The sequence below is a fragment of the Mirounga angustirostris genome, unplaced genomic scaffold, assembly GCF_029215605.1.
Source record: "Mirounga angustirostris isolate CCGP_5_RB_7025 unplaced genomic scaffold, mMirAng1.0.hap1 SCAF_1, whole genome shotgun sequence".
Lineage (NCBI taxonomy): Eukaryota > Metazoa > Chordata > Mammalia > Carnivora > Phocidae > Mirounga > Mirounga angustirostris.
In genome coordinates this window covers 215,077,984-215,092,631 of record NW_026991709.1, presented here as the reverse complement: position 1 = coordinate 215,092,631, position 14,648 = coordinate 215,077,984, and the positions used below count along the sequence as shown (strand labels likewise).

Genomic DNA, 14,648 nt, shown 5'->3' with positions numbered 1-14,648 from the left:
CACTGCCCCCACTGCCCAGGTTCCCGTGCCCGGTGCCTGGTCTCACTCCCCCAGCCAGCCTCCCACTGCAGGGCTCTCCCAGGAGGCTGGCTCAGACCTCCCTGACCTCGCCTCGGTCAAGCAGCCTTGACCAGGCCCATGGCCTCTAGCAGCTGGAAAAGACGCTCTCTCGTGGTTCCGGTGGGGCTGGAAATTCACTGAGCAGCTCGGCTGGGTGACTCAGGTCTCATGAGGTGCCAGTCGAATGTCACCAGGGCTGCGTCATCTGAAAGTTCAGCTGGGGCCGGGGGCTCAGTCCCCAGGGTCCCTCACTCACAGGGCAAGGACGTTATGGGCAAACAGAACACTTGCATAAAGCTCAGACTTCAGCACCCTCCACTTTGGTTCATGAATTGCAGCGAATGTGTCCTGCGGTGTAAGCTGCTAACAGAACTGGGTGTTGGGTACACAGGAACTCCGGAATGTCGGCAACTTTCCTGTGAAAATGCAAAGTTTAGTTAAGTAAGTTACACAATCCAGCTCCACAGGCTAGCGGGGAGCGGGAAGGAAAGGGGAAGGGGCCCCCCACCTCCCACCCGGGACCTGGGGCTCCCCGGGAGCGAGACCAGGCGGGCCGTGCAGGCTTCGGGGCCGGAGTGGTCCTGCCAGGAGGCCCGCCTGCCGCTCCCCTGCGCTTGCCTGGGTGAGCCTCAGTTTCCCCCAAGTGTAAAATCCGGCAGGACTGCAAGAATTAGGGGGCATGCAGGCGGAAGGTGCTCTTGCGAACTCCTATCCTAACAAGTAGCGCTCGTCCTAATCCTACCGCTTAGGAAGCGTTGGGAACCGGGCTAGAGTCCACGTTTGGGCCGGAATCACGGCCTGGGGGCTCCGTTCCTCCCCGGCGTGGGCCTGAGCCGGCGCCCCGTCCGTCCGTCGTCCGCAGAATGGGGCACGCGGGGGAAGGACGGGCCGGGAGCCGAGCGCCAAAACGGCTGCGAACCCGGGGTCGAACCAGGCACCTTCAGATCTTCAGTCTGACGCTCTCCCAGCTGAGCTACCTCGGCTGGCCGGCAGGGGCCGCCGTCGCCCCGAGTCCGCCCGGCTGCGCGCGCCTCCTAGGAGCCCGGGCGGCCCGCGGCGGCAGCGCCGTCTCTGTGGCGCAATCGGTCAGCGCGTTCGGCTGTTAACCGAAAGGTTGGTGGTTCGAGCCCACCCAGGGACGCGGTTTTGAGCTTTTGTTCGCGAGCCAAGGGGCGGGCGAGCGGCGCCCCTGCTTTATGCGGGGCGCTGCGCGCGCACCCCCAGGCCAGCCCGTCCGCGAGGCGGTGTCCGGGGCGCACCGCAGGGAAGTGCGCGGAGGCGGAACGTCCCAGGCCCGGGGTCCGGGTTCCGCGCGGCCGCCGAGCCGCTTTGGGAGCCGGGCCTGGAGACCCGGAGCGCTGAGGCGGACGGACCGCAGAGGTTGCTTGAAGGCCGAGGCGGACATGGCGGCGCCGGCGGGTGAGCGGGGCGGGTCGGGTCGGGTCGGGGGGTCCGGGGGGCGGGGGATCCGGGGGTCCGGGGGGCGGGGGGGCGGGGGGTCTGCCGGCGGGTGAGCGGGTCGGGGGGTCCGGGGGCCCGGGGGGCGGGGGGTCTGCCGGCGGGTGAGCGGGTCGGGGGGTCCGGGGGTCCGGGGGCCCGGGGGGCGGGGGGTCTGCCGGCGGGTGAGCGGGGCGGGGGGTCCGGGGGCCCGGGGGGCGGGGGATCCGGGGGGCGGGGGGTCTGCCGGCGGGTGAGCGGGGCGGGTCGGGGGTCCGGGGGGGCGGGGGGCCGCCGCTCTCGTCCCCGGGACCAAGCGGCGCGGCGGGGCGACGGGAGCCCCGACAAGCGGGGACACCGAGGCCTCCGGGGCTCCCAGCGCGGCGTGCGGCGCAGGCCTGCCGTCCGCAGATGCGGGGTCAACGCGCAGACTACGAGGGCTGGAGGTGCGGGGGAGAGCGTCGTCGGGGCCCGGGCGGCGACATCCGGCGGCTCGTCCGAGGGGAGGGGCGCCGACCGCGCCGCGAGCGCTTCCCCCGACCTGGCTTTCCGCCCGGGGCACCGGGAGGGACGGGCGGCGCGCAGCGGACCCGGGCCCCGCGGGAGCGTGGTTGTCACGCGCAGCCCAGGGCCGGGAGCCCGGCCACAGCAGAGGACCCCGGGGACCCCAGCGAGGCCCTAGCGTCTGGGGGGAGACAGGCACCACGCAGCACAGAGATGGAGGTGCAACAGGGTGACCGCTTCCGGAGAGCCGGGGGGCATGGGTGCTACGGAGCGAAACCTGCCCGTGAGAAGGGCTGGCATGTGCCCGCGTGGGGCAGGGTGCTCCAGGCAGCGCGGGCCGCAAGTGCAAAGGCCCTGAGGCAGGAGCGACGCTGACCTGCAGGAGGAAAGGGAGGCTGGCCCGGGTGTGGTGTGGCCTTTTTTTCAGGGTGTGGGATATTAAGCAGGGTAGGGACACGGGGTGGGGCACGTTCTGGAAGACCCCTTTTTACCAGGTGTTTGTTAAGTGGAATTTAGATAGACCAAGGGTAACAGGAAGGACGTGCCAGGCGTAGGGCTCATGGGCAAACTCCTGGAGGCTGGGCCCCACCGGGGTTTATCGCCTACAAACAACTCACTGCCTGCGCCGTGTGGCTCTCTCAGCAGCTCCGGGCCTGCTCTGCCGGATCCTTGCTCTGCGGTGAGTGTCTGCGTCTCCCCCAGCACACGGCCCTGCCCGGGAGGGCTCGGTGGCGGGTGGGGGTGCATCAGAGCACGGCGGAGCTGGGCTGGTCCTTCAGCAGCGCTAGGAGGGGGCCCACCTGCTGAAGGTCACATAGTCCGGCGGTCTTGCAGGTGGTGGTCAGGCCTCTCCGTGGGGACGGCCCAGGTGGTGGCCGAGCCTGTGTTCAGACCCCTTCCCTCCCAGCTCGCTCACGTGTTGCGGGAAGGCGGTTGGTGCATTTGCTCAGGTGGTGGCCTCCAGTAGGCCTCCTCGGGACAGGGAGGCAGGTAGTCACCGTGCCCTCTCAGTGGACAGAGCCCAGAAATGAAATCTCCGGCGCCACGGGGCAGGGACATGGCAGATCTGAGGAGAGGGTCTTCCTGATGGAGGGGAGATGGGAGGCTTCGAGGAGCACTTGGGCTTGGGCCGACTCTGCCTTGTTTTGAGAAGACGTTTTTTCTAGGAATCAAACGCATTCACTGCAAAATAAAGGGGAAGTGAGAGACCTAGGAGATGAGAGCCAGACACCTCCTAGACAGGGCTCAGCAGACTTTCCATGAAGGGCCGGATTGGCTCTGTGGAGACTACTCAGCTCTGCCTTTGTGGAAACAGCGGCGATAGAAAGGGGTGGATGTGGTTGCATGTCAATAAAACTTTATTTACAACAACAGGCAGAGGGCCAGGTTTGGCCCCCTGGGTGGAACTTCCCCATCCCTGCTCCAGTGTAGCCTCTGTCACAACGTCTCAGGGCACCCCGGGCTCCTCTTCACGTGCACCCCTCTCTCTGCAGCTCCGGCGTGGGCGTGGCTACCCAGGTGCGTGGTGTCCGCTCAGGCGTGGCTGCTGACAGCCCCAGCAGGTGAGGCCAGCCTTCCTGGGACCCTACGCACCCTAAAGCCTCCCTTTAGCACCGCAGCAGCCCCGGTGACTCCAGGGCCCTCCCTCCACCATCAGGCAATGAAGCAGGGGTCCCTGCCCTTGGAGCCTTGCCCAGCCCCCTGCTGCATGTCCAAGACCACGGCTGCACGTCCCCAGACCAGAAGGGCCGTTGACAGCGTGTCAGTGGAGCTCCTGCTTTCCGCATGGGGGACCAAGTTTCCACGGGGACAGAGGCCAGCTGGGGCCACAGCAGGGCAGCTGCCGAAAGTTCATTCTTGTCCTGACCCCGGCAGCCCAGCTCCTACCGGTGCTGCCCCAGAGCAGCCCATGCCCCAGCTTGCTGCTGCCCTCTGAGAGGGGGCTCTGGGCTCGACCGTGCAGTGGGGGGTGTCGGGGTGCCTGCCTGGCTAAGGCCCCCCTCCCCTTGCCGTGTGTTCTCACCAGCACCCAGCCCGCCACGTCCACGGCTGGAGCCGTGGCCCCCAAATCCTCCGCACTTCCCAGCAGCCGAGGCGAGTATGTGGTGGCCAAGCTGGATGACCTCATCAACTGGGCCCGCCGGGTGAGCCCCTGACCCCTCCCGCGTCCTTCAGGCCTCCCGCCATATGCTCACACGTGCTCACACACGTGCACACCTGCCCCTGTCCGCTGCTGGCCCTGATGTCCTCTCGGTGCCCACGCCATGCTTCCTGGTCTCTCCCTCCACCCCCAGGGAAGATGACCTGCCTCCCCTCTGCGGGTCTCCTGTTTCTGTTTATTCTTCTCTTTTGATGCAGAAGTGATTTTAACTGGGAAAGTGGTGTGTCCCTGGAACAGTGGCTCCTTCCTGGGAAAAACCCGAAAACACTCCCCCGCCCCCAGTACTCACTGGGGACGGTCTGCGTGTTGTGTGCACGTCTCTCTCCCCGATTCACAGGGCAGTGGCTCCTCTTGGTGTGTTGGGGGTCCCAGGGGCAGGCCGTTCCGGTGTGTCTCTGTAACCGATGGGGCCATGGCGAGCGTCCCGCCGGGTGTCCCCTGCAGTGTTGGTCCTAATTGCACATCTGCGAGGCTGTCAGGGTCAGCCGCCTGTGTAGCCCAAGCCCAATGGGGGGCAGGCAGGACCCACTCCAGGTCCCCGGCTAGGCAGAGAGACAGCAGAGAAGGCTCTGGCAGAGGAGTCAGCGGGAGAAAGGAGCCACTGGATGGGTGGAGGCAGTGGTCAGAGGGCAGCGGCATCCAGGAAGCCTTCCTGGAGGAATAGGCACTGGGAGCCCCTGGACACTAGGAGTGTTAGGAAGGAGCCCCTCGGAGGGGCTGAGCCCCAGGGTCCGACCTGTGCCACACGGGGCTCTCCAGGCACTGGGACCGGCGCGTGCCTGTGTTGGAAGGATGGGACCTAGGACGTGCGGGTCACGTGGGCTGGGGCTCTTTACTTTTTCGGCGACGTGGCTGCGGGGAAGTGTTGACCCACAGGCGCAGCTTGCTTTACCTTCCTGTTGAGCACCCTGGGCCGTGACACCGTCGGAGGGCCCTCTGGGGCCTGGAGGTGGCTTGGCTGCCGCGGGGAGGCCTGGCCGATGGGCTTTGAGCTGGGGCGGGTACTGTGCCCCCGGGCTGACCACCTGCCCCCGCAGAGCTCCCTGTGGCCCATGACCTTTGGCCTGGCGTGTTGTGCCGTGGAAATGATGCACATGGCCGCGCCCCGCTATGACATGGACCGCTTTGGCGTGGTCTTCCGCGCCAGCCCGCGCCAGTCCGACGTGATGATTGTGGCCGGCACGCTCACCAACAAGATGGCCCCAGCGCTCCGCAAGGTAGGCCCGGCCCTGAGGCCCACCACCCGCCCGCCAGCCTCGAGCCGCACCCAGACCCCGCCGTCTCTTCCAGGTGTATGACCAGATGCCAGAGCCACGCTACGTCGTGTCCATGGGGAGGTGAGTGCCCGCGACACGCTGGCGCGCCTCCTGCCCATCTCCGCTCCCTCTGCCGCGGTCACAGGGGGCATCTGTGCCCTCAGGAACCCCTGCGGCCCCTCCCCAGGGCGGCACCCCCCAGGGCACCCCTCCTGTGCCACTCAGAGGCGCCCCTGTTCTGCCCCTGCTTCATGGATGTAAATGGTGCCCTGCTCTGCGGGCTGTCTGCACACTCCTCGCCCTCCCTCCTGGCACCCAGTCGCTTCCCCACGCCACCAGCAGCTGCTTCCTCACCTCACTGTTCTGAGGTAGAACTCGGGCCACAGAGTCTACCCTGTTCAAGCGCGCAGTTCCGTGATGGTTCATGTAGTCACGGTGCTGTCAACTGTAGCCCCTAGTTCCAGAACATTCCATCATCCTCCAAGAAAACCCCGCCCCCATCAGCTGTCACCTCCCCCCCCAGCCCCCGCCCCCGAGAGCCCCCTTCCCGTCCGTGGATGAGCCTATTGTTCTGGGCGTGTCACCCACGTGGACTCACACCCCATGTGGACTTCTGTGTCTGGTTCCCTCCCTGAGCATCTGAGTGTCGTGGGCTCGGGGTCCGTCCATTTGCTTCTGCTCTCCCTGATCCCACAGAAGGCCTCGTTCCCTTTTCTGGGACTCCACATCCCATTCCTGCCCATTCCTGGCACCTGTTTGCACCTGAAGGCAGGTGTGCGTTGGGGGCAGGGCTGGGGGTGGCCAGTGTGACCCTCACCATGCCCCCCCTCAGCTGTGCCAACGGAGGAGGTTACTATCACTACTCGTACTCTGTCGTGAGGGGCTGTGACCGCATCGTGCCCGTGGACATCTACGTCCCAGGTGAGCCCACCCCTCCCATGTCACAGGCCCCCGCACCCCCCCAGAGGCGGTGGGCTCCCCCCTTTTCAGGATGAACAGATGTAGGTCCAAGTAGAAGAGTGAAGCCCCAGCCTCCTTCTCCCTTGTCCCTTGAAGGTCTCCCCCACTGAAGAGTCTTGGGTTTTATCCAGACGTGGGCCCAGGCTGGTGCTGAAGGCTTAGCCTGAGCTGGGTGGGACCGCGGATCCTCGGCTTTCTTTAAACTACACTTCACATGGTTCCACCTAATAGACACAAAACCCACGGAACACAGTTAGAAAACAGAGACTGGTTCTTGGAGACCAGGACCAGTGTGCACGGGGCCTCCCTTGGACCCCAGATCACCAGGGTGGTCACATTGTGCAAATAAAAGTGCAGGGTCCCCAGTTACTTCTGTCCGGAAAGCAAGGAATGTTTGCGACACGTTCATACTGGAGAAGTACTGGTTGTCTTTCTGAAGCCCGTGTTCGGCTGGCCACCCTCGGGCCCCAGGGCCTCTGCCCCCACTGTGTCAGAGATCAGGGGTCAGCAGGTGGTGCTTAGCCTGCAGATGAAAGCCCCGTGTTCTTGGGCTCTCAGTGCCGCATGGAAAGCCCGACCCGAGGCCCGGAGAGCAGAGGACACTCAAGGCCCCGATTCCAGGTTGCCCAGGAAAGTTTAGGTCACGTTCTGGCGCCCCTCTAAAGGACATTGGATGGTGGTGATTTGTTTAGTGTCCTGCAGATATTTCCTGAGGGCCTTAGACACACCACGCCGCAGGGCAGCCCCCATTGTGGGGGGGGGGCCCAGGGTCCGTCTGGTGGGGGAGGGCACCTGGGACTCCACCCTGCAGGGCGAGGCCAGGCCCCGCTCAGCTGCCTTGTGGGGTGTGTGACCGGGGGCAGATCTCCACAGGGCCTTGGCCCCTCCATCAGGCAGTACTGGGACGGTACTGCCTGATGCTGGGCCCAGGGCCGGACGTGCTCGTGGTTGGCCTTCCAGGCCCCTCGGGTCCGTTGCTTCTTCCGGCTGGGTGGTGGGGATGGGGACTGTAGGGGAGCATTTCTCCAGGGCTTCCCCTCCCGTGGGCTGTGTGGGCCTCCCTGCCCAGCCTGGCTGCTCTGCCCCCTCAACTCCCGCCTCCCTCCCTGCTTTCCAAGTGCCCACCGCCACCAGGGGCGAGCATGGCCTGGGGTCCGGAGGCCACCTGCCCTTGTCCTCCCAGAGGTCCTGAGCCAGGTCATCGGGGGTAGCGGACAGGGCAGCTGGGCTCAGGATGGGCAGCCTAGTCCTCCCCACTGCTCGAGGCTTGACCGCCGGGGTCAGGAACTCGGCGGCTCCTTCCCTGTGATGGGCCGAACCCCCAGCCTGGGCAGTACAGGCTAGAGGAGGTGCTGGAGAGGGGGCCCCAGGTCAGACCTCTCCACAGACGTGGCTCTGCTGCCCCCTCCTCGTACCAGGGCCCCGTCTGGCCTCCAGCTGCTGCGTCTGGCCGCGCCCTTTGACCATCCTGAGCAAGGCAGCCTTTGCCAAGTGGCAGGGGGTGGGTCCGTGGCCCCAGCAGGGAGGATAGGCACAGGTCCCAGAATCCAGTCACTGGTCTGCAGGGGCCTTGGCTGCCCTCCCAGGGTCCAGGATGAGCTCCGCCCCCTCCCTGCCAGCAGGGAAACTGAGGCACAGTCCCACCCACAGGCTGCCCACCCACAGCCGAGGCCCTGCTGTACGGCATCCTGCAGCTGCAGAAGAAGATCAAGCGGGAGAAGAAGCTGAGGATCTGGTACCGCAGGTAGGGCCGGCCCCTCCGGCCCCTGCAGCACCCCTCAGGATGATCAATAAACCGATAGACCCAGCTGGCCTCCCCCTCCCCCTCCCTGCGCGACCGGTGGGCAGTGTGGGCTCTGGGGGTGTGAGAGGTCAGTGCTGCCCTGGGCAGGCCGCGTCCCACCTTCTGTGCACGGAGACACTGAGGCCCTGAAGGAGGGGAGTGGACGGGCCCAAGAGCCTGTGGTGAGAAGAACGGCACCACGTCTCGGGGTGAGGCGGGGGTCCTGGGGAGCATGGCTGGGTTTGAAAGTTTTGCTTTGTTTGGAGGCTCTCAGCCTGACCGGACCGGGTGGGACCAGAGACTCAGTGGCCGTGTGGCCCTGATGAGCGCCACCCCCTCCGTACCCCAGCAGCCAGCTGAGGGAGGAGGTTGACAAGCTGTACATCTGCTACAATCCACTGGTCCTGTGGGTCTGCTGTGGGCACGGGCGGGTCGCGTGTGGGGTCACGTGCCGCTCAGAGGTGGTGGTGCGGAGTGGCCCCGTCTCCCCGGGGGCCCACTTAACAGATGGTGTTTTGTTGTTTTTACTTTTTGGAGGGGCAGGAGAAGTCAGTGAAAGCACACGGTCCTGCTGATTGGGCAAGCCCAGGGTCAGCATTTATTTTGTCCTCAAGGATGCGGACAGGGAGGTCACGGTATTCCCACTGCAGGGACGGTCAGGGAAGTTTACCCTCTGTCCCACTGTGGGTGTGGCCGGACTCGAACCCAGGGCTGAGAGCCCAGAGCCTGCACTCCTGGCTGCAGAAGCACTGAGTGGAGGCACAGGGACAGCGGTGGTTGAGCCAGAGGCCTGGGTGGGCTCAGTGCTTGGTGACCAGGGGCGTGATCATCTGCGGGAAGGCATAGTAGCGGCACTCAGCGGGGGGGACCAGCTCCATCAACTCCGTGCGGATGTTCTCCCGCCTGAAGCCCGCCTCCAGCAGGGCTGGCACCTGTGTCTCCTGGGGGGGTGGGGGAGCGCCAGGTCGCTTGCAGGGCCCTGGGGCCTCATGAGACACCCGCAGCGCCCAGCCCACTCTTCCTAGAATGGCATTCACAATTGCCAAGGCCCCTGGGAGCTGGGCACGGCAGCCCGACTGCTGACCGACAGAACCAGGAAGCCCGAGTTGGGGTGGGCATCCTCCAGGTGTCTAAACTCAGGTAGCAATGTCCTGACTCTCGTGGGGCACCAGCAGGCTGCCCACCGCACACCCTGCAGCAGGGACAGCATGCCTAAACCTACAGACCTGTTGGGTGGAGGAGGGCAGAGTGAGGCGGGATGCCTGGGTGGGGAGCCTGGACTGGATCCCTGTGTCCTGAGGGCACTGGGGAGCCACAGAAGGCCGTTGAGCTGAGACCTTACCTGACTTGTAAGTGGAGGCTCACAATCCACCCAGGAGATGAGGCCCTGAGGCCAGGGACCCTCCCCAGGTCACAGGCTACTCCCGCCGCCGCCCCAAGGTTGCTGCCTGGCTCGGGGCTGGGGCGTGGACCCACAGGGAGCTCCCGGGCTGCCACACCTCGAACATGGTGGTGATGTCTGAGTACTTGGACTTCATCAGCTCCCCCCAGGACGTGAGGTTGCAGTAGGTGAGGATGCCTCCAGGCTTCAGCAGGCGAAAGGCATGGCCCTGGGCAGGGACAGTGGTCAGGACGGAGGTCTGGGGTATGGACAGAAGCCACTGCCCAGTGGGCCTCCCACCCCCCAGCAGGACGGAGAAACAGGAAGGAGAGGTGCTCCGTGTGTGAACGACAGCCATCTGCACTCACCCCTGGGGGTGACCGTCCCCCCAAGCAGGTCCTACCCTGATGAAGTTGAACTGGTGCGTGTGCCAGGTCTCCTCGGACAGCGGGTACGTGTCATACAGGATCCCTGCACGGGAAGCGGGGTGGGGGCCAGAGCTCAGCGGTGTGTGCACGTGGAGACGGGCCCCGCCCAGAGCTCACAGCATGCTGCCTCCTCCGGGGACAGCAGGGAAGCGTCCCCTACAGCTGTTCTCCGGGGTCTGCCACGCCGCCCCCCAGGGTCTGCCACCCCCCCCCCCCCAGTGCAGCACTGCTGTGTATTCCATACAAGGTCCCTCTGCAAGCCAAGGACGGGGGCTAGTGGTGGAAACTCAGGCAGAGGCGCCCCCTCCCCCGGCTCCCAGCCCCCACCTCACCATCGAAGTGGCCATCTGGCAGGGTAGGTGTTACGTCCTCCCACAGGCCTTTCAAGGGAACCACCTAGGGGCCCGGGAGAAAAGAGAAGGTTGAGGGTCCCAGGTGTCCAGGCCCTCCCCACCTGCTGTAAGGGAGAGGGCAGAGGAGTTCCCAGGGGAGAAGACCACTTCCTCCATCTCGGCGGCTACCCAGCCCTCCCCCGGGGGCAGCGCAGGCAGAGGTGGGCACCTTGTGTGGCTGCCGCTGGGCCCAGTCCTGGAGCCTCTGGAAGACGCTGTCATTGCACTCAATGATCCAGTGCTCATCGATGGGGACCTCCTGCACCTTGGAGGCCGCGATCGCCATGCCAAAGCCCACCTCCAGCACCCGGCCCCCTGGTCACACAAAGAACCCAGTATCACATGCCAGGCTGGGGCTGGGCAGCTGCCTGGAGGAGGGGGCACAAGGGCAGGGCCTTTGCGGAGAGAAATGTTTGCCACAAGGCCGGGAGGGCACAAGTAGGGCAGAGGCGGAGGGTGGTTTGGAACACAATAGGCCTGAGCGGGAGCGGCATGGGCTCTGGCCAGGGACGTGTGGGCAGCTGGTCTGAGGCCTGGCCCCAGTGGGGAGGGCAGACCCTGGACTTTGAGCCCTGGTAGCGCTTATCTCTTGAGTTGGTTACTTTTGTCTACCCTCCTTGCTACAATGAAACGGGGGTGGGGTGGGGGTGGGTTTGAGGCCTGGGGCCTGGAACACCTGGGAAGGAGGTGGGTCCCCACTGGCCCAAAGACAGGCGAGGGGGACACCCCAACTATGCAGGGACGCTGGGTACGCTTATTGGCCAGGTAGAAACACGGCCGCCGGGAGGACCCCCGCCCCGCCCCGCCCCTGGGGCGCCCCGCAGTCTCTGACCTAGGCACAGGGCCACCCCTACAGCTGTTTCCCAGCCTCAGCTTTCCCGGAGCTATTCTTATACCGGGCGGGGCTTCCGGGGACCCCGGGGCAGGAACATTGCCCGCGTGTGCCTGGGCAGCGCCCCCCGCTCGGGCCAACACGGCCTCCCCGGCTTCATGCGGGGATAGAGGCCGAGCTCCACGCGAGGTCATCGTCGGAGAGCCTGTCCCCATCTGCGGGGTGGGGGCCCGTTACCCCCGGATAGGAAGTTCCGCTACTTAGGAGGCGCCTGCTGTGTGCAAGCCCCTGCCGGCAGCACCCGCTTTTATTTCCCCGTTGCCCCCCGCTAGCCTCATTTTGCAGGCGGGAAAACAGAGACACGGGAGGCTCGGGTGCACCTCGGCTGGAGAGCGGGCTGGACACCGGATCTGCGCGACCTTCAGCCTCAGTTTACCCCTGCGCGCCCGGCTACCTTTGGAGGAGGCGGCGGCCGCCAACGCGTGCATGTAGGGGGTCTCCCAGCGCTCCATCACCGGCTTGCCGAGGATCTGCAGGTGCATGTCCGCCGCGTCGTAGGCCGCGGGCGCCGCCTGCCACGCGGGGCTGCAGTTCTCGCCGGGGGCGAAGATGGGGGGCACGGCGGGGGCGCTCATGCTGCGGCTGCAGCGCGCGCCTGGACTCGGCTGGCGACGCGCGGGCCTTGTCCCTGCGAGGCCTTCTGGGCCGGGGGGCGGGGCCGGGGGCGGGGCCGGCCCGCAGGTCGGGGGCGGTCCCGGGAGCGGGCCGCGCGGGGGGCCCGGGGGCCCCTAGCGGCCGCCGCGCGGAAGGCGCCCTGTGCAGTCTATGCAGGTGGCACTCGCTAAATGTCACCCAACTTAAGCGATGCCCCGGAACGCCCTGCCTGGGACGGAAGGCAGGTTATATTTGTTAGGTGTTGCTGCGTAACAAGTGACCCAAAGGTGCCACTTCAGACAACACGCCTTTCTTAACCCTTCGCTGGGTCCTCTGTTTCACGCCCTCTCAGAATGCGCTGTCAGGAGGCCAGCCAGGTATGGGGGCGCCTTTGAGGGCTCCCCTAGGGAAGGATCCGCTTCCAAGCCCATTCACTGGCCGTTGGCGGGAGGGCCTCCCCAACGTGACAGCACGAGAGTCTGCAATGTCAGAATTGTTTGAGACCTAATCACAGAAGCGACAGCCCTTCACCATGGCCAGGCACACGAGGGCAGGGATCTCGCAGGGCCAGGAGGAGCAGGAAGCGGAGGCCGCTGGGGAGCTCTCAGGGTGGCTGCCCACACAGACCCCAGCGAAAGCAGTGGGGGGTGGTCAGCTCAGAGCCCCCCCTGTGGATTCAGTGTCCCCGGACATAAGGGACCTCCTGGCGGTCACCTACACGCAATTTGGACCGCATCCCAGAAAGTAGCCATGGGCACAGTACCGTCTGGCTGCCAACTTAGCCAAACGGTTTCTGTTCCAGCTTCAGCTTCCTCTTCTCCCACATGGGCTAACCACTCTTGTTCCTGCTCCTGTTGGCGAATGAGTGACACGTGGTCCTTCCTTGTGTCCACTTTTTGTGAGAGGCCCTAGTGTGTGCTGCAACTGTCTGCACGTCACAGCCTGGAATCAGAGAGGGAAAGTGACTTCCTTGAGGGTGCACAGCAAGTCGCGGCAGAGAGGATGAGAGGAGGGATGTATCTGACTCCAGTCTTTTTTTTTTTTTTAAAGATTTTATTTATTTGACAGAGAGAGACACAGCGAGAGAGGGAACACAAGCAGGGGGAGTGGGAGAGGGAGAAGCAGGCTTTCTGCTGAGCAGGGAGCCCGATGTGGGGCTCGATCCCAGGACCCTGGGATCATGACCTGAGCCGAAGGCAGACGCTTAACGACTGAGCCACCCAGGCGTCCCAGGACTTTTTTTTTTTTTTTTTAAGATTTTATTTATTTGACAGAGAGAGACACAGCGAGAGAGGGAACACAAGCAGGGCGAGTGGGAGAGGGAGGAGCAGGCTTCCTGCAGAGCAGGGAGCCCGATGTGGGGCTCGATCCCAGGACCCTGAGATCACGACCTGAGCCGAAGGCAGACGCTTAACGACCGAGCCACCCAGGTGCCCCTTATTTTATTTTTGTAAAGATTTTATTTATTTATTTGACAGAGAGAGACACAGCGAGAGAGGGAACACAAGCAGGGGGAGTGTGAGAGGGAGAAGCAGGCTCCCCGCGGAGCAGGGAGCCCGATGCGGGGCTTGATCCCAGGACCCTGGGATCATGACCTGAACTGAAGGCAGACGCTTAACGACTGAGCCACCCAGGCGCCCCTGACTCCAGTCTTAGAAGACTGTGTATACGTATATAATATATATACTTCTGATTAGAAAGGTGACACGTTTGAGCAAAACATTTAAATGTTACAGACTTGGCATCCGCCTGCAGATCACATCCCCCTGCTGTTGTTTTGGTACAGCTTAGAACGGTTTTTACATTTTTAAATAGTTGTGGGGGGAAGACTATTTTACAACATGTAAAAATTATATGACATTCACATTTGTGCGTTGGTAAATAAAGTTTTATTGGCACAGAGCCACCTCCATTTGTTAACATCAGCACTCTGGTGTTTTCTGGCTATAATGGTCCAGGTGAGTCATGGCTATGAAGCCTTACAGCCAACAAACCCAAAAATATTTACTAGTTAGCTCTGTACAGGAAAAGTTTGCTAGCCCTGTTGTAGTGCAGTGGGTCCTGGGAAGTGACGTTCATTCATTCATCAGACACATATGGAGTACCTTACTTCGTGGGTCCCATCCTGACTCCCCTGGAGCTCACATCCTCACAGTGGGGGGATGAACAAGAATAAGTGATACGTGGGGCACCTGGCCAGCTCCGTCTATGGAGTGTGCAACTCTAGATCTCGGGGTCGTGAGTTCGAGCCCCCCGCTGGGTGTGGAGCCTACTTAAAAAATTTTTTTAAAGTAAAAAAAAAAAACAACACAGTAAGTGAATGGGTTAGACCAAAAGGCAGAAACAATCCAAATGTCCATCAGTGTGTGAAGGATAAACACACACTGGAACACGCTCCAGCCTTAGGAAGGAAGGGACCCTGACACCTGCCATGATGTGGAGGGACCCTGAGAACACTGGGCTCAGTGAAAGGAGCCAGACCCAGAAGGACACATCCCGCAGGACCCCACTCCCAGGAGGCCCCCAGAGGGGTCCCGTCCACACAGACAGAGAGGAGAGGGTGGGAGCCGGGGCTGGGGCAGGGGGTGGGGAGTCCATGCTTCGTGGGGACAGAGTCTCCGTGTGGGGAGATGGAAAGTTCTGGAGACGGAGGGTGGGGGTGACAACAGGACGGTGTGAGTGTGCTTCATGCCGCTGAGCTGTGTGCTTAGAGACGGTTACGATCTTTTTTTTTAAAGACTATTTATTTGGAGAGAGACACAGAGAGGGAACACAGCACAGGGAGTGGGAGAGGGAGAAG

General features: G+C 63.7%; 2 protein-coding genes and 2 non-coding genes across 6 annotated transcripts; 2 read left to right on the top strand and 2 right to left on the bottom strand.

The window, feature by feature from the left end:
- Positions 1–960: 960 nt before the first annotated feature.
- TRNAF-GAA (transfer RNA phenylalanine (anticodon GAA)) lies at positions 961–1,043 on the bottom strand. The gene has a single exon. It is a non-coding gene; the product is annotated as a tRNA-Phe (tRNA).
- An 84-nt stretch (positions 1,044–1,127) lies between these two features.
- Positions 1,128–1,201, top strand: TRNAN-GUU (transfer RNA asparagine (anticodon GUU)). The gene has a single exon. It is a non-coding gene; the product is annotated as a tRNA-Asn (tRNA).
- A 124-nt stretch (positions 1,202–1,325) lies between these two features.
- Positions 1,326–8,185, top strand: NDUFS7 (NADH:ubiquinone oxidoreductase core subunit S7). 2 transcript variants are annotated; one of them, XM_045863470.2, is made up of 8 exons: positions 1,326–1,479; positions 2,647–2,680; positions 3,495–3,563; positions 4,028–4,145; positions 5,200–5,379; positions 5,453–5,499; positions 6,251–6,339; positions 8,029–8,185. In XM_045863470.2, the coding sequence occupies exons 1-8, from the start codon at positions 1,464–1,466 to the stop codon at positions 8,124–8,126; spliced, it is 651 nt and encodes a 216-aa protein (XP_045719426.1). In that variant the 5' UTR covers positions 1,326–1,463; the 3' UTR covers positions 8,127–8,185. The 2 variants fall into 2 exon arrangements, with proteins under 2 accessions (XP_045719426.1, XP_045719425.1); XM_045863469.3 differs by having other exon boundaries at positions 2,644–2,680.
- A 537-nt stretch (positions 8,186–8,722) lies between these two features.
- Positions 8,723–11,903, bottom strand: GAMT (guanidinoacetate N-methyltransferase). Of its 2 annotated transcripts, none has more exons than XM_045863472.3 (6): positions 11,649–11,903; positions 10,532–10,677; positions 10,303–10,366; positions 9,946–10,013; positions 9,661–9,771; positions 8,723–8,991 (listed from the first exon to the last, which is right to left on the bottom strand). In XM_045863472.3, exons 1-6 carry the CDS (start codon positions 11,827–11,829, stop codon positions 8,962–8,964), a joined length of 600 nt encoding a protein of 199 aa, XP_045719428.1. In that variant the 5' UTR covers positions 11,830–11,903; the 3' UTR covers positions 8,723–8,961. The 2 variants fall into 2 exon arrangements, with proteins under 2 accessions (XP_045719428.1, XP_045719427.1); XM_045863471.3 differs by having other exon boundaries at positions 8,723–9,102; positions 11,649–11,901.
- Between the last annotated feature and the right edge of the window lie 2,745 nt (positions 11,904–14,648).

What these genes read in the sequence shown, in the direction of transcription:
- NDUFS7 (XM_045863469.3), top strand. An exon ending in TCATCAACTGGGCCCGCCGG is followed by an intron (nt 4,146 to 5,199) that starts GTGAGCCCCTGA and finishes CTGCCCCCGCAG; the next exon opens with AGCTCCCTGTGGCCCATGAC. An exon ending in TGGCCCCAGCGCTCCGCAAG is followed by an intron (nt 5,380 to 5,452) that starts GTAGGCCCGGCC and finishes CGTCTCTTCCAG; the next exon opens with GTGTATGACCAGATGCCAGA.
- GAMT (XM_045863471.3), bottom strand. Translation starts at nt 11,829, where the DNA reads ATGAGCGCCCCCGCCGTGCCCCCCATCTTCGCCCCCGGCGAGAACTGC. An exon ending in GGCCGCCGCCTCCTCCAAAG is followed by an intron (nt 10,678 to 11,648) that starts GTAGCCGGGCGC and finishes TTGTGTGACCAG; the next exon opens with GGGGCCGGGTGCTGGAGGTG. An exon ending in CCCAGCGGCAGCCACACAAG is followed by an intron (nt 10,367 to 10,531) that starts GTGCCCACCTCT and finishes CCGGGCCCCTAG; the next exon opens with GTGGTTCCCTTGAAAGGCCT.